Source organism: Aplidium turbinatum, chromosome 5 (genome assembly GCF_918807975.1).
Source record: "Aplidium turbinatum chromosome 5, kaAplTurb1.1, whole genome shotgun sequence".
NCBI lineage: Eukaryota > Metazoa > Chordata > Ascidiacea > Aplousobranchia > Polyclinidae > Aplidium > Aplidium turbinatum.
The window spans coordinates 26448874-26475978 of record NC_137476.1 but is presented as its reverse complement, the minus strand read 5'-3'; the positions used below and the strand labels follow the sequence as shown (position 1 = coordinate 26475978).

The window sequence follows — 27105 nt, the reverse complement described above, 5'->3', positions numbered from 1 at the left end:
CTAATTCAATTTAATTAAAACACTGAAGCTAAGCTCTAACTACGGTAATTTGCTCGGAGGGAGGAACTTTTGCAAATTTATAATGAAACATAATTCAAAGCTCAAAACTTAGACTATTTAATAGTTGACGTAGCATTAGCAATTCTCTACTGTAGAACCAGAAACGTAAAGTAGAATATGCAGCTTGCTAACAAACCACAAACCAATTTCAAACAGTTATCATGCATCTGAAGCTATAAAATGTTTTTTCACGCCACACATTTCAAATCAGTCAAACTGCTTATTATAAACTTGCTAGATTATGCAAAGCATTTGTGTGGATGATATTCACAGAATAAACTTTGTTAAGTGCACAATCACTAACACTATTATCGATTTTTAAAGATAAGTGGCTAGTTATGTGTGTTTTGTTTGGAAGTGTAAATGTTTGATTCATAAAATGAGGCAACTAATACGCTGTTCATTTATTTTAAGTCCAAGAGTGTTTTAAAAGTCTCTCTTTAACAACTTTTCAGCATCGTGCTGAAGCGATTTAAAAACTGTTTGAAACTTCGCTACGCCGCAATCAGTACAGTTGGAGTTTGGAGTGCTATCTAAAATACGTAATCACTTAAACTTTAAAGGGTGAAACTGTGGTAACAATGTAAATTATGAAAAATATCCATTCAAACACCCCATTTCTGGATATTTTTGTCGAATTCAAAAAGCAAAGTCTAAACTCTAACCTAATCTTTTTTTGCAAAAAGATTAGACTGATGTGGTTCCTAAAATGTAGTATGTGGTTTCTATTTCAACAATAATAGCAGCCTAATTTTTAAAGCATCCACACATAAAATTATATCATAAAAGTATTGTTAACTCTTACACTTGTTGAACTGTTTTCAGTGGCCTTCTGTGCAGTTTGAGAAACATCGCCAATTAGCTCTGAGGAGCTAGCAACGACGATGACACGTATTGATTGTAATTAAAGGAAAACATCCATACCCTATAGGCTTAGACAGTAGCTGCAAAGCCAAATCCAAACGCAAGGAAGAATCTGGTTCTAACCAAACATAAGAAAATGCAAAACCTGCTTCAAAAGTAGCGGAGAAAATTACTCAAATAGTTAACATTTGGGAACAAATAATTTTCGCAAGAAACAAGGCCGAATAGCAGTATCTAATCATGTAGGCTACTGTATATAAAACAGATGTCGCAGTAATTTTTTGGTAGTCATAATTATTTCTTTTTAAATAAAAGAAAAGGGGGAGTGTACATGGCTTATCCCAACAAATACATGGCTTGTCCCAAGCATTTTTAGAATTTTTCTTTAAATCATAAAAAAGAGTTGTGAAATCATACAATGTTCACTTTGTGTGGAGCTGCGTGTGCTTCAGAGGTTACTGAATTTTTGTTTGCAAGTTTTAACTAAGTTCTCAACTTTTTTTTTTCTCAACTTATGAAATCAAAACTCACAAGTAAAAAACAAAAAGGTTTTCCTTCCTGTTTTTATCGCATTAAGCGACAAGGTAGTTCTGCTTAATTGCCACTTTATTTGAATAGTTTTGAGCCATTTAGGTCTCACTTTGAGACCGAAAAGGCAATTATCTCATTGCAAACACAATCTCTGGCAGAGATCTCTCATTGCAAACACAATCTGTGGCACAGTTGGACCGCAATATTTTGAACTGACTATATCTTGAAAGTTCAATTGCCAATTTTATGATAAACAAATCTCAGTGCGTTAATTTGACAGATAGCCTACAGAAAACGTTCTTATTAGAAAATGTCACTTTTGCTTAAGCTGGAAATTGTAATCTTGCACTTAAAGGTATGGGACATTTTTTATTGTTTCAAAACAAAAAATGAAACGTGAAATACCACCATCAAAAGTCCAAATTATTATCAGTCATCTTTGCTTACTATGCATACTGTGGCAGAAGTTAGTAAAAAAGACCTTGGGAATTATTATGAAGGTATGACACAGTGATTTAGTTTTTTTTGGATAATTTTGAGGTCAAGAAGCTTGAAAATGCCCCAACTGGTCACCTGGATAACAAAAGAATGAATCAAGCTGTGAGAAAGAAAACTTTGAATTTTCATGCTATCTGTAGCCTAATTTTTATTGAATGACAAATGTAGAAACAACAATAAAAAATTACCATTTTGTGCAAAGATAAAAGCAGTTGCACCTTTTCACAGCGTGAGACAATTTAAGAACCTGCTGTGAATTGATATGATTATCTGGGGCAACCGCTGAAGCAAAATAGGACAAATGCTTCATCAACGCTGGCGGAAGGCCTTCTATTGTTTGAATTAAGGAAAACAAAGCAAAGCCATTGGAGTCTGTCTCAGTCTTTGTGTCCTGTTTCCGTTTAAAGAAGTGAAACGTTTGATTGACGTTTGCTAAACATCCGTAATCAAGCTAATTGTAAATACAGCGTTTAACCTCGTGCTTTTGCAAGATGAAAATTCTGTCATTCGATTGAAATCTGGCACTTTCAAAGTTGATGTCTTGAGTGATGCAAGTGGCATCTACAGGTATATATCAGCAGTACGATTTTCATATCTTTTGTAAGCATCCAGATAAACTCGAAAAGAGTGACAGAGTAGGCAAAAAAACTTTAGTTGGTATTTAGATTTAGTGAGAATTTTCATTTGGAGTGTGTTAGCCCAAGCAATAGCGTAGTATAAATGGATACGTGTTTTGTGGAGAAAAAAAGTCGGAGCAACGGCTATATTTTTCATGCAGATGCATCACAATATAATCGCTGTCTAAATATTGGAAGGCAGTCAGTTTTTGCACTAAAATTTTCAGCGTAAAGCGTTTCTGAAATCTGAGCAATTGCATTTTGCGTTTAAGACGAAAGCGAATGTAAAATCCAGAAACCGACATAACATTCAAAATAGACTATTTGATGACTTGGTGTCATGTTGTTCAAAAAGTTACTAATTGTTAAGGTTTATACATGGGTTAGCAACAGAGTTGTGAAAAACCAATACCTACTTAAATCGTTCACAAAGAAATATTTTTAAGTAGGATCAAGATGAAGGAATTTTATGTCAAAACAAACCTTTTTTTTCCCGAAATTGCGTTGTATTCATGTGAGTCTAAAGAATTGATAAATCTTCCAAGAATATTTGCATTTTGAGTTAAAATATTCTCTTGAATTTTATTTCTAGGAGATGTGAGATACTACGCAATTTTTTTTTATTGTGAAGTAAAACTCATGACGATAAAAATTAGTTCCAAAGGGATTGAACCCAAGACAATGTGAAGCGAAACGAATTTGTTTCGAAGAGCTGCAGTTGGAAAAATTTTTGTATTCAAAACAAGCTATTTCGTACTGACCAATATTCCTTTGTCTTGAGATGCATCAATAGTGTAAGAACAAGATTAGCGAAAAACAAAGTTAAAATTTAACAAATAAAAAATTAAACACAATAGTTTGTAGATTAAAAATGGCTATTAACAATAATAATTTTTCTCACTGTGGACTCAGACGTATAGACGTGTGCAGTGAGATAATGACTGTCTTTTATTTTACAGAAGTACTTACGTTAGTTTTTTTACCTTTAATATTACAGTGCAGAAAATAAATATAGTCTAGTCTTTGAAACAATGTTTTCTAAAACTCATTCTGCTTTGGTGAAAAAGCTCCTTGCTGCTCGAAAGATGACTGCTGTAAATTGCGTACAAGAAACCCGTTGCACAAAATTTGTCAGAGCTTTTTGCAAACAATTGAAGAAAGACGACATGCTTGTTAATCTGTTAAATGCTATCGTGGAAGAATCTGAATTCACAGCATGTATCACAATATCAAAACATAACTGGGATGCTTTGGTTGATAAAATCGATACTTCATTCGTGTTGGAACAGTTAGAAAACCTTCCACATGTTTGGGTATGTAGACAGTGGCGTTGGCCCGATGTTTGGTCGTCACTCCAATTGTTAGCCAGGCCTATTTGCGTTTGTGGCCGTGAAAGGAACACGTTAAAGATATGCATTCAACCTTACCATTATAATAAGATCGAAGAACCTTGCGTAGCTCCTGTCCTAGTTCCAAGATGTGCTGAGCCTGTTCCAGCAAGAGAAGTTTCAATGTTGAATGAACGTCTGATGTTTAAGGATGTTGATAAAAAGAATCGTGAAATTTTAACCCCACCTCGAGACATATCGGATGCTCAAGTAGTGGAATATTCTGATCCTACGCATTGGTGTTCCGTGTCGTACTACGAGTTAAATCAAAGAGTTGGCGAGACTTTTAACGCAATCAATCCTTCGATGCGTGTCGACGGATTCACTGATCCTTGTGGAACGGATCGGTTTTGCTTAGGATTGCTTTCAAATGTAAATAGAAATCAAGCTACAGAAGTGACACGAAGAAATATAGGAAACGGAGTGCGAGTGTCTTATTTCCTTGGAGAAGTCTTTGTCGAGTGCTTGAGCGAAAGCGCTATTTTTGTTCAGAGCATAAGTTGTAATTATAAATTCGGCTGGCATCCGGCTTCAGTTGTCAAAATTCCTCCCGGAAGCACTCTGAAGATATTTAGCAATCAAGATTTTGCCATGCTGCTTGCTCAAACAGTGAACTGTGGTTTTGTGTCAGTTTATAGATTGACAGAGATGTGCACTATCAGACTGAGTTTTGTAAAGGGATGGGGAGCAGCGTATCGTCGCCAAACAGTCACAGCTACACCGTGTTGGATTGAAGTACGCCTTAATGGACCACTCCAATGGCTGGATAAAGTGCTCACGAAAATGGGATCTCCAGACATAAAATGCTCATCTATGTCTTGACATTACCTGCTCAAATCGTGCACTTATTAAAATTGATTAATACTTAATCTTTACCTGTTTATGATGTGGCCTTGTGGGTTTCCTAAAGTTTATAACATAGCCCAAGTACGAAATGCAGTTTCGATAGTCAAATTGAATTAGCCTACAAGATGCATAGCTGATGTAAAGCCTGAATGGGGCATTTAAAAGTTAAAAAACAAACGCAAAACTTTAAATTTAGCGGTGAGACAAAATCACATAGGCCTACACCTTTCAATTTTATTGAAATACAACAAGTTTTTGATCAAGTGTATTTGAATAACGCGGGACCTACCTAACATGTTGTCTGCCTTGTGTTCTAAAACTAAAAAATCTTATGTCTTCATATTATTGTGAATTGCAATTAGACAACTTTGTGATTAACGAATCCTTTTTGTGAGCCGTAGTAGGCTACCTTCTTCAAGTGACGTGTTGAAATATAAAGTGAAAGCATGCACTATTCATTGTTCGATTTGAAACAATACTGGGAAAGATTTTTCTCGTGTAACGTTCATTCAGTTCGATTTCATTTCTATCACAGCTTTGTCAGAGTTGGACAAATTTAAAAAGGAGCTTATTGCTCCCTCTGAAACAGATAAAAATGCAATTTGTTGTGATGGCACACAATTTTCTTGAGGCAGGTCCCCAATTTAGAGTTTAATCTTTCAATTTGAATTTAGCTTTTAATTTCTCAAAATTGTTGCAGCTGCAAACCTCTTGCGATCTGATTCTGCCATGACCCTTTGAAAGTTGCTCAAGAATCTCGGTTTTAAAATAGCGATCATCCCAACAATATAAGCTAAGTTCGTTTTAACTGGCAGCAATGCACGACAATCCTGGTCTGTGTTTTCTCGGAGAAGGTCGGAGCTCGGGCAAAATCAGCAGAACAAGTATTTTTTTCCACGCTTATTTCAATAGAAAGCACCGCGTTATTGCAAAACGGCTTGTTCAAATCAACTAAAAATGCGAGCCGCAGCTGCATTCAGTCACCAATGTTCTTACTATGCCAGCAAGTAGAACCATGCCAGAGCTTAAATCTGGTATTGTCAATAATGTTTCAAAGTACTCTCTGTTTCCACCTAACGCATGTTTTGTTGGGTGGCGAATTGCGCGAATCAAGAAAAAAATGCAAGTTGTTCTTCATATCTTTATTTTATTAAAGGCTGTTGTGTTAAACTCTCTGTGGACAAAGTTAATATATAGGCTACCAGCTCAATCCAGTTGAAATCCACATTAGTGTGCTCAAGCAAAGCATTTAAATTTGTTTTGGTGAAACCTCACAGAAAGAAAAGGAGGAACGAAAGTCGATATTTGACACTCGAAACAGATTCATAGACTCAAGAGCAACAGTTCAAAATCAAGTTTAGTTTAATGTCCTTCAGTGCGAAATTTCAATGACTCACTTTTCTAAAAGCGGATTCTTGTTAAAACCGATGCAATAGTAAAATCAAGAAAACAAAGTACTTATGCAGAGGAGACGTGAAATTGTTTTTAGATTAGAGACAAAAACCTTTTTTGGATTAGATGTCAGACTTTAGGGAAATACTACTCAGGCTAAAAATGCATTTACGACAAACGCTTGGGCCACGTACCACATTCTTTGTCTACACGCACCACCGCATAAAAGCGTTAAGCTAAAACTACCCAAATTTCCAAAGCTGGCTTTGCAGCAAAGAAGTGAGTTAAGGTGTTAAACTAGTGTTGTTGAATAGATGCAATTGGACGTTGTATTGTTGTAAATACGGATACGCTGTGACTGTGATGTCAAGGTAATAAGGTTTGGCTATCATGCTCATAAACCCATACAGAAAATCAACCGTTTTTCACATTGATTCAACGTCAAATTCAAGATGCAGAGGTTGAATCATTGTGAAAAACAGATGATTTGTTGTCTGAGAAATAAACGCTTAAAGTACACGCAAGACAAGTGAATATGAAGCACCCTCTTCACCAGTGCACAGGTGGTGTGCAGATTGCACGCATAGAGAACCGATTTTCTATCTGGGAGGAATAAAAAAACAAAAAAAAAACAGAAGTCGTCTTATGAGCTTGTACCCATGACAGGACATGGTTCGACGTTGAAACACCTCGTGTGGTCAAACCCCAGACAGCATAAACCGTCATTTTTACATTGATTTAACGTCTGCGGACGTTGAATCAATGTAAAAATGATAGATTTCGTTGTCCGGGACACCCTTCAAATCGCAGAGAATATTCACGCAGAAAAACTTTCTTTATAAAAAAAATAAAATGACAATCTCAGTTGTAATTATCACAGAAAACGTGACAGAAACAACGTTTCTACATCTTCAAAATTGCGTAATCTGATGCATTTTTAACGTTAAAAACATTGGTTTCCAAAGCGAAACTAAGCCCACATCGCAGCAGACAAACAGTAAAATGAAAACACAACGTCCATTAAAAGAGTGATGCTATTTTAACACATACGTTCAGATTCCACCCAACGGCTACAAAATCAATCCATTTTTATATAATTGAACGTCTGTAAGCGTTGAATCAACGTAAAAAAGGACCGATTTGCTTGCTGGCTACTTTAAAAGACCCGTATCATCTTTCTATGTCACTAACCTACGAATATGCTAACCAACAATTTAAATAATTAATTTAAAGTTGCGAGCAATTTGTTCCGAACTCAATGTGGTGATGACGCATCTCCTTGAGGGTAGGAGTTCCATGAAGAAGCAGGTGATCCAAATGACGTATTAGGTGGTTGGTGACGCAGTGGTGACGTTAAGTTGTGTTCTGGAAAGTTCCGACCAGGAAATTGAACCTCGGTGCGTTGTACTCCAGGGGGGGTAGGAAAGCCTTGAAAATGGGGCTGGGGTACAGTGACCCCCATTCCCAATATCGGGGCAGCGGGGACCACAGCAACAGGGGAGACAGGAGAAGGCAAACTTCCGTAACGACTTCGCTGAGCCAAATATTGGAAATCTGTTAAAAAACAATTTAATGATAAAAATATTTTTGAAGTAGAAAACGTAGTTTCAGGTCCTAATAAAACAAATCAATTGCAAATGACTACAGCATAAAACTAACGTAGAAAGGACGGAAAGCATACGCCAGCTTAGGTTCGTGAAAGTTACTCGAACACAACTGTACACAGGGGGTCCAAGGGTACGTTGACACCGGACCGGGATGTAACAAAAACGCCGTTTTATTGTCTTCCCCTGTTGAAGATGACCAATGACCATCCTTGCGAAAGGAAAGCCTGTATTTTGCAAGTATTTCTCGGATAGACCTACCTATTCATTGATCTAGAGAAAGTACTTTTTGCATGTTTGCTCTCCAGATATAACCTACATCCTTTTCTTTTTTTTTTAGAAACTCCCTAGTTTGTTTTCAAGAGGGCTTGATATTTCATGATATTTGCTTGGTACGAGGCCAAGCTTTTTCTCTTGAAGTCTTTCAAATCAAGGGTTCAGCAAACCATGTTTCATTTTTGTTGTTTTCTTTTTTCTGACGCTCTATGATGTCCAGCCATGAAAAATCATCCTTTTGCTACATTGATTCAACGTTTGCAGACAGCCTATTTCAAAATATTAACAGAAGGTTTACGCCAACACATCACGATACACTTGTAGGAATTGCCTTAGTACTAAGTAGCACTGTGCCTCAACGTGCAAAAAGCTAAACGAATATAACATAATCAAAAACAATAAAATGAAAAGTGAACAGAGAATTAAAAAATGCTAATTCTGTCGCTCAAAAACCACGTCCTTGAGTTTTCCTGTTTAAAATACCTAAGTAAGGCTCTCATTAAGTGCTAGTTATACTTTGATTCTGGCAATTTCAGCTGAACAAGGTTAATATACATCTGCACACCGCTGTCCGCTACTGCGAGACATGATAAAACATTTAAAAAATATACCACGGTGTGGTGAAATAACGCAAAATCAACGTACAGCAATCCAATTTACAGATAAGCTACGATAAGCGTTAACAGCTTGCCAGTTCAGGCGGCTGTTTTAATCCAAGTGTTATCATTTGTCAACGAATTTACAGCTGGGATGTTTACGACAACTCACTTTGTTTCACGCCAGATAGTCAATTGCAAAAGTTGAACTGACATCTGTAAACAGTCAATTAGCCTGAGCTATACGTTATTACACAAGGAAATGCTTTAAAAATAGGTTCTGATAGGTTGTAATGTAAATGCAAGACAGTGGCTTTTAAACATAAGAGTGAAATATGACGAGTGATTATAATTCTAAGCAAAGTAAGATTCGATTTACTTGTTGCTGAGAGAAAACAAATTGCCGTACTAAGAGCTTTTTTAATTTTCCAGCTGCCGCTTATGCAAGTAAACAACTGAACATGTTGGATATCAAAAGCACAGGAATACCACTGAACTTGTTGCAGCTGATGGTTAGTTTCAACTTAGAGACGCATCAATGCGAATACACAGTTGGAAAAACATCGAACTGTCTTTCAGTCAAACTGCAGTGGAATCTCAAAGACAAAGCAAAGAGAAAAGCGAACAAAGTGAAAAGCAACTTTGCATTCGTAGATGAAAAAGATAGCTTTTGCAAAAGTAACCAATCAGCTGATCCTACGTCATGCCACAAAGATGACGTCATTGACACGTCAACGCAATGTAACCGGACACTTTTGTCCAATGCTGTGTCAAGTAATTCACAAATCACGATGCGTAGCGTGCTTGATGACGCATATGATCAAGCTGATGACGCAATGTCTAATTTTCAAAATGACATCACAGAGATGAATATTATTTCGACATCTTTGGAGCAGAAAAACTATCAGCATCAAAACGAAGATTCTACATTTTCCGTGTCTTCCTTAGAAAGCGAAGACAACGTAGAAGATGATGTGCTGGAAAAATATAAGAGGAAGATCAGCTCTTCCAACACTACCGACTTGAAAGATAGTTCATCACAACAAATCAAAGTAAGTCTTGTGGAAAGAAAAAGCTTCAATGTTTTGCTATACATTGATGAGAATTTCAACTTAATGAATATTCATCACATGCTCATTGTACTAACAAACTGCCCATTAATTAAGAGATTGTATAACAAGGTTCGTGATATCAAACGCATTCATTTTCTTTTTTCCTAATAGGAGGCATCTCAGGAGAGCAGTGAGATGCTGGAAGACCATTCGGAGATTGAGAGAGCAAAAACTATTGGAATTTACAATAATCCTTCTGCGAGCAATGGCTGGAGGGCACCGTTCACCTCAGATTCGAGTAATCGGACAGAACATCCAGCACCAATTCCAGAATCCTCTGAAAACGGCGCAGAGCTCGAGAGTACAAGCAGTGACGACAGCACGGTGAATGGAGATTCAAATGTCGACTTTGAGCATTGCTCCAAAGACAATGAAAAGTGCGTGTCTGTTAGCTACCTGTATGTGAAAGAAAAAAATGAAAAGGTACAGAATCAGGAAAAAATTAATGAAAACGCTGTTGTGGAAGACAAGACAACTGGTGATGTGACCACTGGTCAAAAAGAAATGCCGTTGAATCTTAACACGAGAAATGACGACCAGAAAGGTACATAAATTAAGGACGTGAGGTCACGTGACAACAAGTGACATGATGACAGTGATGTCAGTGAAGCTAAAAATAGCGAAACCAACTTGCACAGTCATCACAAAATAAAGCGTTTTAGTGCAACGAAGACAACAGATGAAATACTCAAAAGTTGTTTATAAAAATTTCTTTAAGATTGACGCTTTATATCACACGTGGCTGTAAAAATACAGAACAAACTATATCGCTTGTGAATGAGACGAGTTCTCTTTCGCATTATTGCTTTCTCTAAACATCGTTTTTTTGTGCAATGTGCAGTAACTGTTTCATTACCACGCATTGCTACAACATCACCATGCAGTGGAGTGGTGCCTGATAATGTAAAGTTGAAAGGAAAATGAGCGTTCAACTCACAACGTTGAATTCCATTTTTTAATATCACTTTATTTTCACGAAACATAGAGGGATCCCATGAAGCAGACTACAACTTCACCTTTGGAAACGTTACCGAAGACTCAATGAAAGAAGTTTACAAGGCAAGTGAAAAAATCATGAACAATTCTCAAACCTTCGTACGTATCAGTCGGTTTAGTTGAATCCTCACATCGATTCAGTCATGTTGAACTGTCTTGTGACACGATAAAGCCTTTTATTGATAATAATCAGACGTGGTGAAAATTGTACAAAATAGTGTTTCCGACAACTCAAAAAGCTGCCTCTTAACGCAAAGAAATGCTCGTGTGGAACTTAATAGGTTTTATTATGTTTCAGACTCACATGAATGAGTTGCTCGTGATAAGAGCCACAAAATTTCGGCTTTCACAAAACGAATTGTGCAAACATCTGTCAAAATGCGACTTCCTAAACTTCGCCTACATCCGGGATATTTTCTATGATGAGATAGTTATGACACGACATAGTTATGTGATATTAGTAAGTTTCAAGAGACTAAATTTGAATATCTAAATGAGGAATGCAAACCATGTCACCACAAAATTTCGCAACGATACCATTTCTTACGTTTTGCCAGCCAACACGATTGAGATCCTTAGACTTATCTATTATGGCTACGTTGTAGATAACAGGAACTAAAAAATACTTTAAATCGAAGACCAAGGCCAAGCTGTGTTCAAAGAATAAACCTTTCCAATAAATGCTAAAAATTTTACTTTTATTTTTAACCTATTTTAAAAGCACGCGATCTACTTATTTATGCGAGAAAATAACTGTTAATTAAAAACAGTACAAAGTTTGGTTTTTCAGCTAAAGAAAAACGCGGAGATTTTAGAGATACTACCACTTATTGGAGACGCTACAAAACCGCTGCTACTGGAAAATGGAGATATAATTAAAGTGACATCACCGCGGAAGAATATGGTGGATGAAAAATGGAGGAATACATTTCAGTTTCCTCGAAGTTGATTGGTCATTGCCACATGCTTGGAGTGAAGCTTGTTGTTTCTTTGTCTAAGAATTTGTTGAATTTCTCAGGAATACACGTGAAAAATGTTATAATCTGCAAACGTTGAATTAATGAAAAAAAGATCAGATTTTCTAGCTAGAGATAAAAAACTTCAACGATTTTGTTTCGTCTTGTTAGAATACTGAAAAAAAAAGTAACTCCAATCGAGTAACGTTTTCACCCAAATAACGCCGAATTTAGACGATATGTCATTTCCGATTTAAAATATTTGAACGCATTCATTAACCGATTTAACATCATTTAACGTTGAGGACGTAAAGCCAACATTTTCAGACATCATGCAACGCTACCTTGTTGAGATTTTAACTCTGCGGCGGATAGATTTCCTTTTGGGGAGACGAGGGGTCGTGGGGACTCCCCCAGCATTTGAGATTCCAATTGTCCGACAGTCATCGCTTTCTGTGGCGAATGAGCGAACTGAAATGAATGGGGCATCTGGGGGCGGACCAAAAGGAAGCCCGTATCGGGCCGATAAGGGGGAAAGTGAGAATGGCCCCCACCACCAACGGACCTCTGGTGGGAGGGTGGGGCAGACCTGTGAAAAAACACTCGATTTAAATTACTGATACAAAATATATATTAGGAGGAGCTCAAAGATCGCATTATTGTCCAGGCGAGAAATAAATAACTCTTCTTCGTGTACCATGCCTCTTCCAAGCTGAGGCGTTCATACATAGTTCTTTCCATCTATCCCGCTATTTAACTGTATCAAAAATTGTTCTGATTGTAACAGGGACGTGATATTTGAGGACATTGAGAGAAGTGAGATGCTGTTTTCCGAATGTTCATTATCTTTAAATCTTTCCAAAAAAAGAAGTGCGTTCTAGTTTTTTCACTCCTCATTACATGGGCCAAAAAGTTTATCTGTCGTTTAATGATGGAAATCTAATACTATTAATGATTAATACAAACACACCTTCCGTAAGACACTATAATTACATCTTAACATAGAGAACAGGTGAGAAAACCTGTTCGATAGATTTAAGAAAATACACTTGTTAACCGAACGTTTGGCTGCAAAAACGTTGCAGGTACGTAAGTTTTGAAGGAGAATTCATCTATAAACAGATAAAACCAAGCAACCACACGGCATTTAACACAATATATTGAACATAAACTATAAACTACGAACGTTTTCGGCCATACACATGTTAGCCCTTTTCAAGAAACGAAAAAGTAAGTGATTTTACATCTAAGTTGAAATGAATAACTGATCTACACAATAAATTGAAAACGAAATGCATAAGAATGAAACGGCAAAGCAGAGGAGAAAGGCACATCACATGGCGGTTAATTCCGCGAGGCAAACACGCATCATATGATAAATTAAGAAAAGACGTTAAGCAAATAAGAAGCACCTGCGGCAAACAACTGCGTATTGAGGCTACGATTGCATGGTTTTATTAGCAGAGCCTCGTGGGTTTTAGTGTCATCTTTTAGATTTCATCTAACAAGCACTTTACAGTTTGTGTCCGTTTGTACGTATACTGTAATATCAACATAACAATATTAAACGGGCACTTGCAATTAACGAAGCCTACCTGCTCAAATACGATATCTGCTCCAATTGTGCTGAGTCAGCGTTTCTTTGATTTCTGCTGAAGTTTAAAAATCTCGGAGAAAGCGGAAAATTGTCGGTAAATCCAGCGGAATGCGGAGTGGGAGAATGATCGTTTTCAGATTCGGCGGAAAGAAGTTGCAGATCGTTGAAGATGCCGAACGAAGGAACAGGAGTGGTTTTGTCATCGGTATTTTCGTGAGCATCACTTTTCGTGGAATTCGAACATGAGGAGGAAGATGCAGAACCGGGGAGTTTGCAGTTGTTCGTAGATTCTCCTGAGGACTCGTTGGTTGCTGATCTAAAGATATAAAAAAAAGCGAAAATTTTAAATTTATTTCTTGTCATGAACTTATCCAGGAAAGAAAGTGCTCCCTACAATAAGAGATATATCAACATGTTAATGCCAGAGAAAAATTAGCAAAATCTTAGGAACTTCAAAACCTATGTGAAAAGTTGTGAGGCAGGAAGGTGGTGTTTGCAGCATACCTCTCAAAACTTAAAAAAAAATCAATTAAAAATGTTCTAATTCAAGACAAGATTAAAGATTAATCAAAAAATAACAAACAGCAATATCATCAGTTATATATTAGCACTTACACCTGATATATGTTCTGCAAATGTAAGCTTTCACTACTTACTTCAAACTGTCAGAACGAGGGCCTGGTTGAGTGTGAATTAGACTTTTTCCAGACGTAGTATCCTGAGAAACAGGTGATGGGGTTATTTCTACACTGCATCTCGTCTAACGTTGCGTTAAAGCGTGAAATAGTTGAGCTACTAAGCAGGAATGAGCAGACCATAGTTATACAGCGAGAAAGTGTCCCTGTTACCATTTTTTTTCTGTCCGGCAACGTTGAAATGATGTGAAAATACTGAAAGAGTTGATTGGTGGTAAAAAAAACTTGAAAATTGCGAGTAGAATGTTGCTCATGGTAGTTTGAAGCTGCAGGTTTTCATCTGACTCTCTTCAGGAGCTATCGTCAGAATAAAATAAGCCTGAAAGTGGTGAAGTATTTATAGTGGAAGAAAAACGAAATGTAAATTTGGCCAATCAGAACAATTCAATTATAATTTGACTCCAATCGAGAACTCTCGATCCAATCTTAAGCTGCCAAAAAGAATTCGTTTATGCCTTAAAACTTCTTCGTTAATTTTGAATTATTCTGATAACCCAAATTTACATTTCGTTTTTCTTCCACTATAAATACTTCACCACTTTCAGGCTTATTTTATTCTGACGATAGCTCCTGAAGAGAGTCAGACGAAAACCTGTAGCTTCAAGCTAACATGAGCAACATTCTACTTGCAATGTGAAAATACTAACTTTTGCTACCCAGGCAAAAACTTTACAAAATAACCTAAGCTAGACATCTATAAAGTTTATCAATTACTAAAAAAGAAACTTGTTATATCCATTGAATGTTTGCAGACGTTGTAACGATGTAAAAAATCACTAATTTTTATACGCTCGAAGGCTTAGTTTGGCAATAAAATCTAACACCCCCTTCTGAACACAACGCTTAAAATACAGCAGTTATCAACGCCACATCAATGAATGGTGGAAGTGGAGTTAGGGAGTGAGAAAAATTTTGTAAGTTTGTGGTGTCCAAATTCGCTAATCACAGTTGCTTTCTACTAATGTTGACAGTTGGAAATGACACACGGAGGTAAAACTATATTTCCTTTCAAAATTAGAAAAAATCATGTGGTGAACAAACTGCTCTGGGATCCGAACCATGGTCCCTTGACTGTTAATTTTTTCACACGAGGAAAATTGTTATCACGTTAAAATTGAAAGAATATCTTTCCATCTGCTCATTGGAAAACACTTACCTGCACCAACGGCTTTGTGGCAGTGTTTGGTTTCGCTTTTTCCTGTCTAACCAAAAAAAAAGAACGTTAAAAATGACAGATTTATCAAAAACACCTCAAGAAATTAACCAAGCAAAGGATTGGTACAAATTTCTCAAAAACCTCAAGAAATTAACCAAGCAAAGGATTGGTACAACTGGGCGAATTATAAGAGACAACTTTAACAACAATAAATCAATTTTTTCTAACTTTGACAAGCCTTTCTGTCGAGGCAGGCTTCATTAGAAAAGCCTGATACGTTCTTGAAGACCTTCTGAATTCAAAAGCAAATTAACAAACAATAATTGCAACGGCTTATAACGTTTAAAATCTAAGCGTCGTTTGCATGTTATATGTTAACCATAGCAATACATGTTAACCATAGCAATTGGGAAGTAACAAGCAAAGCTAAATCGGGAAAGAACATACTGCTTCTTTCTCTCGTCTGAGGGTTTCGATGGGGAGCCTGGTGTGTTTGCGCCGTTCTCCGCTTTACGTTTTCGTGGCGAGTTTTTAAGATTCTGGTTCTTCGCAGATTGTCCGTGGTCGTCTGCAGTACAAAAAAAAAACTTTAGGGCAGACCCGGATTTAGGGGGGGGGGGGGGGCAGAGGGTGCAGGTGTCCCGGGCCTCCCTTTTGAAGAGCCCTCCGACGTGGAAAAAATGTGATGTTGTGTTATTTTTATTTTTTCTTTCAGCCTTTGAAGCTTCTGCAAAATGCTGTGCAGTGCTGGATTAATGCTACTTGCAAGGGGGTCCCCTGATCTAAAAGTGCCCCGGGCCCTCCATCAGCTAAATCCGGCCCTGTTTTAGGGACAGTCGTTCGCGCTCTCCAACAGTGGACAAAAAGAAACCTTACAACCGCTGGTGGGTTATTGCAATCAATTGTACAAGTGCGGTTGGTTGTGCGGTATTGGGTTTTGGAAAGATCAGTTTGCACCCAGAGTATTGCGCATGAGAAGCCAGATGAAACTAGGGCTTGTGGAATGCACTAAATTACCGAAGCGCATCATATAGACATAATCCAACATGTAAACATAATGCTGAAATCATATATCTGCAAGATATCATAAATAAATTAAAGAAACGTTTAGTGTCCTGGAGTTAGACTGAAAAGCATGTCGTAAAAGCCAAAGTAAAAAAACTATGTCTTTGTTAATGTTCGTCAAGGTATTAGGCATGTTTGAACTAAGCACTTTCTGAGAACCTGGTTTCCAAAAGTGTATAGTACACAGCTTTGGAATTAACACATGGTCAAGCCCCAACTTACATATCTACTGTAGTGCAAAACTTTTAGTAAAGTTACTTTTCAAACCTAGCACACATTGGTATTCTGATGACGAAAGAAAAGGCCAGGGCTTCAAAACTAACCTTCTCTCTTCATCGCTTCGGGGCAGTCCCTCTTAATGTGACCAACCTCACCGCAACCGAAGCATCGATAGTTGTCATTTGGCTCGGCGGTCGAATCTGGCGACAGAAAAATTGGTGACAATACTTGTGGAAGAGAATCGATAGCCAGGGCAAGGCTACGATGATGAATGTAACGCAAAAGTAATCTGAATATTCGAAGCTCGTTAACAAATAATAAACTTTTTCATCACTTTTGAAGCCTCATTGCGACGCCATTTTAAACTTATGCGACGAGAGTAGGCTACTGCGCTACAATTCGTTTCTTCAAGAAAAGTAGAAAATCATAAAGTTGCGAGTTACGTGAATCTAGAGACTGTAGTTTGCTTGGATTTTCTGACTATTAAAAAGTGTATCTTCCACTAAAGTACCAAGTCAAGTCAAAACTATCAAGATAATGACGATGAAATCAATCTTACAGTTGGAGGTGCTACCTTCGTCAAGCGTTAATATAATAATAATTTCTTTCACACCAGTTGAGGGAAAGCCGTCAAGTGTTAAGATAACAGGGAGAATACCTTTCGCTTTGCGTCGTTTATTCTTCGGGCAATCTCTGACGAAGTGTCCGATCTTTCCACAGAGTTTGCAACATCGATCATTAGGAGCATCTTCTCCATCCATGAGGATGAGCGGATCAAAAAAGTATGCCTGGAAGAAGAGGGTGAAGTGCAATTGTTGAAACAATATAACAAGACAAAATGTTGAATGGATATTTTCATATGTCGCATTGAATCAATGTAAAAGTACAAAAGGAACTGGAAAGGCACAGTGAACAATTTGCTGCCATATGTGAACGTAAAATCGATGTAAATACCGGCCGATTCACCACTTAGGTTTCGTTTTCAATTAAAACTATTTTCACCATTCTACGGTTAGAGTTGGCTACATAGCCGAGTGGTGAGAGCCCTGGTTTGACGATTGAAAGGGCCCGGTTCGAAACCGCCCAAGAGCTTGTGGCTGTGTATTTGACAAGACACTATAAAACATACCGTCGTTTGCAGAGTGGCGCCCCTTCGACCTTAGCCCTTGATTTTTCTCAAGATTCGGCCCCTCTAGGGCTATGATCTGCTGAACTGAACGCTTAGCAAACGTCTGATCGTTGATCACTAAGACACAAGATAAATACAAACCGCTTCGTTTCTGATGTCGAACATGGGCCACGTGCCGAAGTGCTCCCTTGCCTTTACAAAGACACGGATGATGAAGTTCGTCATCTTGAGGGAAACTCCAGCGGCAAGATTGTGATTTAAGTCGAACGGATCTTCGATGGAGATACACTTAGACGTCCACTCCTGGAAGAGATGGCACCATGAGGATGATTTATTGAAGTTTTATTACTTCATAGATAAGAAAAGCGATGACTCTTTTTGTCGCGATGAAAACGACTGGATAACTTTAGCTATCATTGACCCATACAACAATTATTGACAAAAGCAACATAATTCCACATCAATAAATCAAAAGGTTTGAAAGAATTCACAAACAATTCTAAATTTACAACAAGAAAAAACTTGAACCTTTTCAAACGAGGTGAGTAGTTTCTTCTGTCGTATACAAATGACGTGCCGCTTGAAGTCCCACTCCTCCACGTAAAACCTCAACAAACCGAGCCACAGCTCCCCGATCGTCTCCTTGTTTTTGCCCCATCCGCTCCAAACTTTATGCTGAGTTGAAACAGAGACAAGTTATATTTTAAAGTTGATGTACCTCGTAGGTTGAAAGCAGTCAGGTTCATTTTGTTCATGTTTTTTTTTCTAAGTAGATTAGTTTGAAGTAGATTAGTTTGAACTTTTTCTAAACTAGATTAGTTCTAAACTAAACTAGATTAGTTCAAACTGGATTAGTTTGAACTTTTTCGAAGTAGATTAGTTTGAAGACAGAAGGGTTGATACAAAAACGATTCGAAATGCATTTTACAAAACGTCAAAAATTTCAGAGAGTTTGCTTTAAAATGTCGTACCAGGTTGTTGATGTCATTGAAAAACCAAGAATTCCATCCGTCGATGTCAACTACAGGTTTCTCTTTGCCCTCATGGAGCTGCAAGGCATAACAAACGGGTAAAAGATGAAAGCAGCCATGACAAAAAAAAACGTTCCTTATTATTTTCAAAACGATGCAATTACATTTAAACCAAAACCTTCATTTGAATGAAGACGGCTTCTATTACCTCTTGTAGAACTGGCAACACTGGAACTTTCTTCTGCTGGAGGTAAAAGATGGCCATGAGGGTGTACGCATAGGAAGACAAAGAACCCCTTGAGGCATCCCCGATGTTGCAAAGCTTCACAAAGCACTTCATGACGTAGCCTAACATTTTGCATCGGCTGTCAATCTGAGAGTAGCAGAGAAGCATCGAAGAGTTCCTCTGCGCCTGCGGTGAAGTTCGATTAGGTTTACAATGGATGTTGTTTCGTCATAAGCAAATCAGTTCTTTACTATAATTTAACGTCTGCAGACGTTGAATTAATGTAAAGAACTGATGTGCTAGTTGGAGCCGTTATAAGCACTTAATAGAAGTTGGAGCGCGCAAACTTTAATTCCACCGTGTATCTAATCAACTTACAAGCGAATTGTAAAGACTAATGTCCCCTTCCAAAGGGAAATGCTTGTGTTGGAATTTGACGATTGGAACTTTTGCGGTGGTGATGGGGAGGATGTGGAACAGGAATGGGTTCCTTCGGAGTTGTTTTGCCACATCTTCTATGATGCGTACAAAATCCAATCCCTGAAAGCAAAGCATTTCTTAGACTTTCAGCTGTTTTCATTTTACGAGGGTCTGGAGCAAAATAAGCTGAGACACTCTTCTAGAAGAGGGTGACAAATGTTTTGCAAGTGCAGGTCGGGCTGGATTTCATTATTTACATATTTTGGTGGGTCGATTTATACGTTTGGTTAAAGCGTGATTGGTAAGCTAAAGCACAGTAAATAAAATTAATGCAGCGACTTCTGACTTGTTACACTTGTAGGCTGAAATGAGGCTACGTTTTGTGTTTCAAAAGTCCGTTATGTTTGGGTTACTTCGACTACAAAAATTCAAAAAAAATCTGCCAACAGCAGCAAAGGCTTCATGTCAAGTAATATAAAAAGTAGGATATAGGCCCAGGCGGGACCATACTTTGGGCACGTATTCTAGACGTATAGCTAGTTTTTCTCTGAAAGAGTATTCAGGAGCGCTCTGCGATGAAAACAGTTTAGCATTGTGCATACAACGTCCTAGCAAGTTTCATTCACGATGTACGGTACTTTACCTCCCCTGTGCTGTCTCCCTTGAAAGTCATGCAGATGTCCAAGTCGCTCTCCTTAAATCCAAAGCCGTTCCGGGAGGAGCCGAACAACGTCATGATTGTGTCAGAATTGTAGTTTTTCTGTAGGTATGACGCAAGCGAATTGCAGATGTCGTCACGATCACGTACTTCGTGCTTAGTAGGGGCGTAGTGGTCTGTGTCACGTAATAGAAAGTGAATGAAATAGTTTTAAAAGGTTTAAAACTGATGGTAATCGCAAAAACGGGCAACTGACTGCTTACTGTATATCTCCAGACAAATTCGATCCAGAGCTTTATGGAGTTGTTTAGACAGGGGTTCCAGGGGTGTGATATTGTGGGCTTTCACCTCGTCGGGGCAGTTAGCCCTCGCGTGGCCCTCCCGCTTGCACAAGCTGCAAACCTTGACAGGAAAGATCCCGTTGGTTATGACGTTGAGGTTAAACTCGTACACGAATCTGGAATGAACAATATTCTTATACTGGACTACACTGGTTTGAACCGGTTCATTTTTTTATAATCTTTTTTGCTTTTTTATTTACCAAAGCTGTAAAATTTAATAATAAAGCTTAACTGTTTATGCAAAAATAAACAATTTTACTTACACTTGTTCGCCACAGTCAGATGAAGCAGGAGAGGCTGCCTAGGAAATGGAAATGTTGGATTAATTTGTGAAGTAATTTACTACAGATTTAACGTAAAACGAATGGAAAAATGCAGTTTGCTTTAAAAAAAAGTCCTTCAATACAGCTTAAAAAATCTAACTTCGCCCCTGTTGCACTGCGAAATAATTCAAGAGCATATAAGTTACACCGAATCTAAAAATACCTGGTTTGATGAAGACTTTTCTCTGTGTGAGCTTAAGATCTTTTCTTCAGTTGGAGTAGAAACATGGGTCCTAAACAACAATAGATTCATACAAAAGTTTTCTTTAGTGCCACTAACTCACTTGAATCGCAATGTCCAAGAAGTCAAAATCTTGGCTATGCCACGTAAGTGAAAAAGCAAAACCGATGTCGGAAAAGAATGTCTGAATGCACTTTTAGAACTGCTGTCACCACGCACAAAAATGCAAAATTGTTCCAATAAAACATGTTTTTAACACTGAACTAGCAGTAGAAAATACAACACACATCCCTTCCCGTAAAAATTCGTCCTTTATATATTAAGACGTTAAATCTACACACAAAAATACGTTACCTGCGCATTTTTATTTAAGCTCATTATCACTCGTTAGTTCATTATCTCAAAAAAGCCAGTCGAGTAAAACACATACTTGCTGAGAAGGGAAGATATCTCCGTAATGGCCTCCTCTGTTATCTCCTTCGCTATCCGGGCAGCAGTTGATGACACTGAACCTGAAACCGTAAGAGACTTGGTAGTACGTGTTTTAGGGTCATTCTATAATAACTGGAGACTTCTGTCTGTGACAGTTTGCATTGTCCTAACTCAAGACAGAACAACGTCCAGGATGCGGTCGGGAGGGGATGGCGGGTGTCAAGTTGAAGGGTGGTCTAAAAATGCTTGAGAAAAACATTCTATTAACTCTTAAGGATATTCTGAGTTTGTGTTACCATAGAAAGTATTTTCTGGTGGTAGAGCAAAAAAACAGGCCAAGTTAAACTGGTAAAAATGTTACCAAGCGCTTTAAATCCGGCTAGTTACCGTTAAACCTATTCAAGTGCTTGGCAAGCTGAATATGGAGTCAAATAATTTGAAATATTAACTGCAACAAAACCTTCAGCTGATGTACCCGACAGGAAATGAATAAATAAATATGATTTGGTTGCAACAGAAGCATACCCGGTTTCATAGAAATGTTGGTTTTCAATAAATCTTCCATAACATCTCCAACAACGCGATCCGCCAACTGATGTAGGTTTAAGCAAGCATCTAAGATTGATGATTGGCTTCCTGATTCCTCTTCCATCGCAGCATCTTCAAAATGACTCAAGACTTTCTCAAGCACAGTGTCAGATAAACGGCTGGCGAATTTGTCTGTAAAACTAGTCTCTTCGGTGTCGGTGGTAACAGTGGTGGGGGATTTGCTTGAGGAATCTGAAGTCGAATTTTCTGACGTCATACCAATGTCCTTGTCACAATCGGAGGGTTTCTTAACAGAAGATGTTGACGATGTCACAGTTTTGCTGATCGAAGCCTTGTTGTTCCTCTTTGAGGGGTTGTAAAAATAAATAGCAGCGGCTCTGAGCCGTGCCATAAAATAAGTGAATATACCCTGCAAGTGAAAAAAATTTAATACTTTAACGTGAAGTAGACGAGAAAAATAAAGTAAATTTACATCAAAAAATGATGGGAAGTACTTCATGTACTTGTTGTACCTTGCACTCCTACAGCTATTAATATTTTTGTTTGCTGCTTTGGATGACTTCGTTTCACAAAGGTAAGATTTCAATTGACTGGCAAAAGCAACGGTCGAGAGCTCTGTAGCATGAATTAGTGGTGCGATACTGATAAGTTTAGCCTCATGGCCGATACATGTGTCTGTCGCTGTCAAGTCTTGCTACGGTCGATTGCAGAGAAACGTTTTTGTATGTGCTCATATCCCTTCCCACATGATATCACAGAAATTCTTTTTAGCATGTACCTGAGTATTGAGTGACCTGCAAAGGTTACGCTTGGACGTGAAGGGGTCGATGATGGCAATCCGCTTCTTTCCCCAGTTCTTGTCTTCGCGAGAAAGCCAGGTGGACGATCGGATGTCAATGATCTGGGCGTTGCACAATCAACAGTTAAGTCTTTATCAAACACAGAGAGGAGTGGAGAAGGACATGAAGAAAAGATGAAGAAAGCGACGGCGAAAAACGGTAAAGGTAAATGAAGAAAAAGATGGAAGAAAATCGAAAGGAAAAAGTAGAGTAAGAAAAATTTGAGGAAAAGGTGAATGAACCTGACCCATGCCAAATAGGTAATAAAATAATAAAAAGCGCTAATAGCGTAACTCCAGTACTTATATAACTAGCACGGCAAAGCCGCATTTAGAAAATCTATTCAAAAAAATTCAAGCATGTGCAAGTTGTGACGGTTTTACTGCACTCACAACATGTTGTGCGTGTCGACGGCGCAAACAATTCAGAGGATAGTAGGTGTTTGTGGCAGCCTCTCAAAACAAAGCAGAATGGCGAGTTTGCAAAGCAGAAACAAGTGTAGAAACAGGACTGCATAGTCAAGAGTTCATTCGGCTTAACTACGTTGCAAACTCGACAAACGAAAATGTTGGTCGTGCGTCATACCACTCAAGCCTTATTTTGTACCAGTACATTCAATCGCGTAAAATATAGATCGACAAATGATTACGTGGTTGGCACAACAAGGAGATAGTCTGGAGGTATGAAAATTAAGGTGATAAAGCCTCCAAAGTTCTTTTCACCATTGCTGTATCTCGTTAAGATTTTTTACAACACACGCAACAAGCGCAAACAATATCCAACCAACAAATAACCAACCCTCGAAATGACGCAGTAAGCTAAGTACTTATAACGCCATAACTCGCTAACCTGTTCTTCAATCGGATATTCAATCGCATAGAACTTGAGCAACTCAAGCCAAAGATCACCCGGAGTTTTGTCGCCAAGGCTACACTTCTCGCACAGCGCTATCGGCTTGTCAGCGGTTCGCAAACGAGAGTGATTCTTCGACGTCTTTTCATTGATCAGGGAATCGTAGTCAGGACTTGAGAGCACAGTTAAGTCAATAACTTCATCTTGAAACGACAGCACGCTGATATCCAGTTCGCTTTCGGAGTCTAAGATGACAGTGGCTACTTGTAAAAGGTATTTGCAGACAGCCTTATGTTGTAACTTGTATTTGGTTTCACAACACACGATCATGACAGCTGCTTGAGTCGCCTACTCTAGATGGTAGAAATGCAAATACGCATTAACTAATTGGGGCAGATTCAGAAAAATTACTTTGGGCAGGAACAACCATCAGCCACAGAATATTTTACTTTGCACACATTTTGCTGAGATACGAAATCCTTGCAATTTCCTTTACTCGGAGAATCATAGCAAATTTGAACCACAATAATGTAACACTTGAAGTCTTAGACGATTTTAAAATGCCAAATAAAGGCTATTTGTCTGCAACGTTTAAAAAGTTCCAGTGAATTTTCGAAATATATTCGTAGATTTTTCCGTTGAAACTTATTTAAAGTTAGAAGTGAGCATCAACTTTTACCGGTGTCGTCTTCAGTTTTTATGTCATTTTTCTTTCCTTTTTCATCATGAATAGACGGAAAGTACCAAAGATCCTTTCCCTTTCCTTCTAGCCTTCCACATCCACTCGGAGAGTTAAGGATCTCAGCCATGTCCCATTCTGTGATCATCTGCATCAGTAAGACGAAAGTTTGCAGCAATGTTTACAACAGTCCAACAGGGATGTCCCTCGCAAGGCTGGGGTGGGTCAGGCTTAACCGCCTGCGAACTGGCGTCGGCCGCTTTCGTTCGGAAATGCACAAGTGGGGCCTGGCTCCTTCATCAGAATGCGAGTGTGGTGCCAATGAACAGACCGCAGACCATGTCGTCCACCACTGCCTAACCCACCGGCCTCCACACAGTGCGCATGGTCTGAGGGTCCTGGACGACGAGACTGTTGAGTAGCTGATGATTTCCTGCCCTCCAATCTAGCCTGGAAAGATCTGCTCATACGCCGATGATGAACTAGCTATTAATTTATCAGTAACACAAACTTTTCCAATATATTAACACAAGTTACTGAGGCATTAGGTTTTGCCTAAGGATGCAGCTGAGCAACATCTGGAAATAAGTGCAAAAAGTTTTGATCAAGTTTTTCGTTGAAACAAATCTTCATTGCTTGTGGTCTGTTACGTAGTAGGTGGTTAAACGTATTTACAACACACAGTATTTTGTGTGGTATCACAGAAGTTATTGTGTGGCACCCCGCTTCCAACGACTACCGGTATCACTAACATTATTGCAACAAAGTTTAATATAGATGAGCCAAATTGAATGAGGCTGTTCACCAGGCATTAAATTAAATGATATGAGATGTTCTACTGGTGCAAATTAAGCTAAACTATCACAAGATGTATACAGAAATAATCTGCTTTTATTCCGACGTTTCGTCAATCAGACACGACTGACTTCTTCAGGGGGCTAGACCAGGTAGTGACTACCTGTCTAGCATGGCAAAACACAGGACATATTGCTGAAAACAACTAAACATGCAAAATGAAAATTCAACTTCAACTTCTTCTTGACAATAAGTAAATTTTTGCCATCTTTAAAAGACCCCTTGAATCAAAGCGAAATCTCAGGTTTGGTGTACCAAGTTTCTTGTGATGATTGCAATTTAATTTATGTTGGCCAAACAAAACGAGATCTCAAATCTCGCATTAATGAACACAAAAGAGCTTTCAAATATCAACGCCCTGAACATTCCGCTCCTTGCATGCATGCCATAACTTCAGATCATAAAATAACTTGGAGCAATTCTAAAATTCTAAAAGTTGAAAGTGATTATAAAAAGCGAATGTTTTCTGAAAGTTGGTTCATCAATCAAAAGCCTCATGTAATGAATTGCAATGATGGCATCTCTTTTCCCGCTATCTACAAAAAACTATTGTAAGTGCTGATTTGACGTTTTTTTTAAATTGGTTTCATGCTGATTGTAAAACTGGGCAGTAGTGCGTAAAAAACTCGATTCATGACTCATGCCGTTCACTCTCCTATCTTGTTGTTATTTAAGTTTCTTGTTGATCGCAATTAAGTCCCCCTTTTTTTCTAACTTATTTCAAACTTTGCGCGCGATAAGTTTTTGTCCAGAAGTTGAATTTTCATTTTGCATGTTTAGTTGTTTTCAGCAACATGTCCTGTGTTTTGCCATGCTAGACGGGTAGTCACTACCTGGTCTAGCCCCCTGAAGAAGTCAGTCGTGTCTGATTGACGAAACGTCGGAATAAAAGCAGATTGTCACTGTATACATCTTGTGATAGTTTAGCTTAATTTGCACCAGTAGAACATCTCATATCATTTAATAGATGAGCCAAACATAACAAATGAATGCTTCCTTACCTCATGCAACACAGGTAAGTAGTCATGGACTTGCATGAAAAAGATGACCATTAGAACATAAGCATGCCGGGGCAAGGACCCTTCCTGCTGCTGATCCAACTTGCACATTTGAGCCCAAGTTCTTAAAACCATCGACAACTGCAAATAAACATTAAAATCTGGGGGTTATCTATCAGCGAGGGATAGCTCTACCGCCTGGGATTCAGGTACGCATAGCGTTGATGTGAAGTACTAACTAAAAGACGGGCACTGGCATGTGGTAAATGAATTGCTTTGCACTTACACAAAGTACCAGCTTTGCGCTATACTTGAACATAACGGGTGAATATTGGACGAAGACAACCAGGAGCAAACGGAAATTAGAAAACTACAAAATGCTTTTCAGAAAAAAAAAAAATCGTTTGCAACATGAGAATTGGGAAAGTTATTCAAAACCGGATGAGCTTCAAGCTTGAGATCAAGACAAGTTTTGCAGTTTTCTTTATAGCTGGCTGTTTAACCATTGCCGCGGCTGACTATTCATCAAACACATCTTCGGCCTTCTTCGAAAACCGTAATGGATCATGAAAAACTTATTTCCCAACTAAAACACATTGGATTTCATGCCCTTCAACCATTATCCTCAAGCATAGTAGTAAAATAAGCTTTGTACAAAAACTTAATCTTTGAAAACAAAACATAACAGTAAACAAGTTACAGATATAACAAGTATGCTTTTTAACATTGATACAACGTCTGCAGACGGTGAATCAATGCAAAAAGGACAAATATTGTTTGCTGGATACAATTTAATTCTACCTGGACTACTCTTGGGTCCAAGAGAGCGTAGACTCGAAGCAGCCTGGTTGTGTAAGACGCAAATTCATTGCCGGTGCTCAATTCCATGCAAAGCGAACTCTCATTGTCAATGAAGTTTATTTTTGGGACTTTAGCGCAAAGATCAGGCTGTACTTTTGAATATGCATCTGCAAAGAAAGAGAGTCGTTTTACTCTTGTAATCCTGCTCAGTGTCAATGTCAACGCAAAAAGTCAGTACGTTTACAATGAACGTTGAAGTTCTTCAATTAAAAAAGCTGTAACATAAAGTGCGAGCTTTCAAAGTGAGATAAACCCTATCGTGAACAATTTTTGTTACATACTTCACTGAAACGAGATTTTATCCAAGATAGGTCAACCAACTA

General features: G+C 38.3%; 1 protein-coding gene and 1 pseudogene across 1 annotated transcript in view; one reads left to right on the top strand and one right to left on the bottom strand.

The window, feature by feature from the left end:
- Positions 1-3601: 3601 nt before the first annotated feature.
- LOC145771077 (SMAD family member 3 pseudogene) lies at positions 3602-4780 on the top strand (annotated as a pseudogene).
- A 1355-nt stretch (positions 4781-6135) lies between these two features.
- Positions 6136-27105, bottom strand: part of LOC145770028 (terminal uridylyltransferase 7-like) — a 33913-nt gene continuing 12943 nt past the window's right edge. Inside the window, exons 15-38 of the mRNA XM_082581612.1 lie at positions 26723-26889; positions 25925-26062; positions 24069-24216; positions 23387-23634; positions 22477-22599; positions 21675-22107; positions 21148-21229; positions 20700-20769; positions 20477-20514; positions 20136-20329; positions 19858-20048; positions 19173-19334; positions 18777-18980; positions 18569-18646; positions 18126-18272; positions 17739-17900; positions 17127-17256; positions 16573-16668; positions 15632-15752; positions 15185-15230; positions 13990-14051; positions 13332-13649; positions 12081-12325; positions 6136-7750 (exon numbers count right to left, since the gene is read on the bottom strand). Of these exons, the coding sequence (XP_082437738.1) occupies positions 7452-7750; positions 12081-12325; positions 13332-13649; positions 13990-14051; positions 15185-15230; positions 15632-15752; positions 16573-16668; positions 17127-17256; positions 17739-17900; positions 18126-18272; positions 18569-18646; positions 18777-18980; positions 19173-19334; positions 19858-20048; positions 20136-20329; positions 20477-20514; positions 20700-20769; positions 21148-21229; positions 21675-22107; positions 22477-22599; positions 23387-23634; positions 24069-24216; positions 25925-26062; positions 26723-26889 (3902 nt within the window). The 3' untranslated portion in view covers positions 6136-7451. The remainder of the gene's footprint in view (positions 7751-12080; positions 12326-13331; positions 13650-13989; positions 14052-15184; positions 15231-15631; positions 15753-16572; positions 16669-17126; positions 17257-17738; positions 17901-18125; positions 18273-18568; positions 18647-18776; positions 18981-19172; positions 19335-19857; positions 20049-20135; positions 20330-20476; positions 20515-20699; positions 20770-21147; positions 21230-21674; positions 22108-22476; positions 22600-23386; positions 23635-24068; positions 24217-25924; positions 26063-26722; positions 26890-27105) is intronic.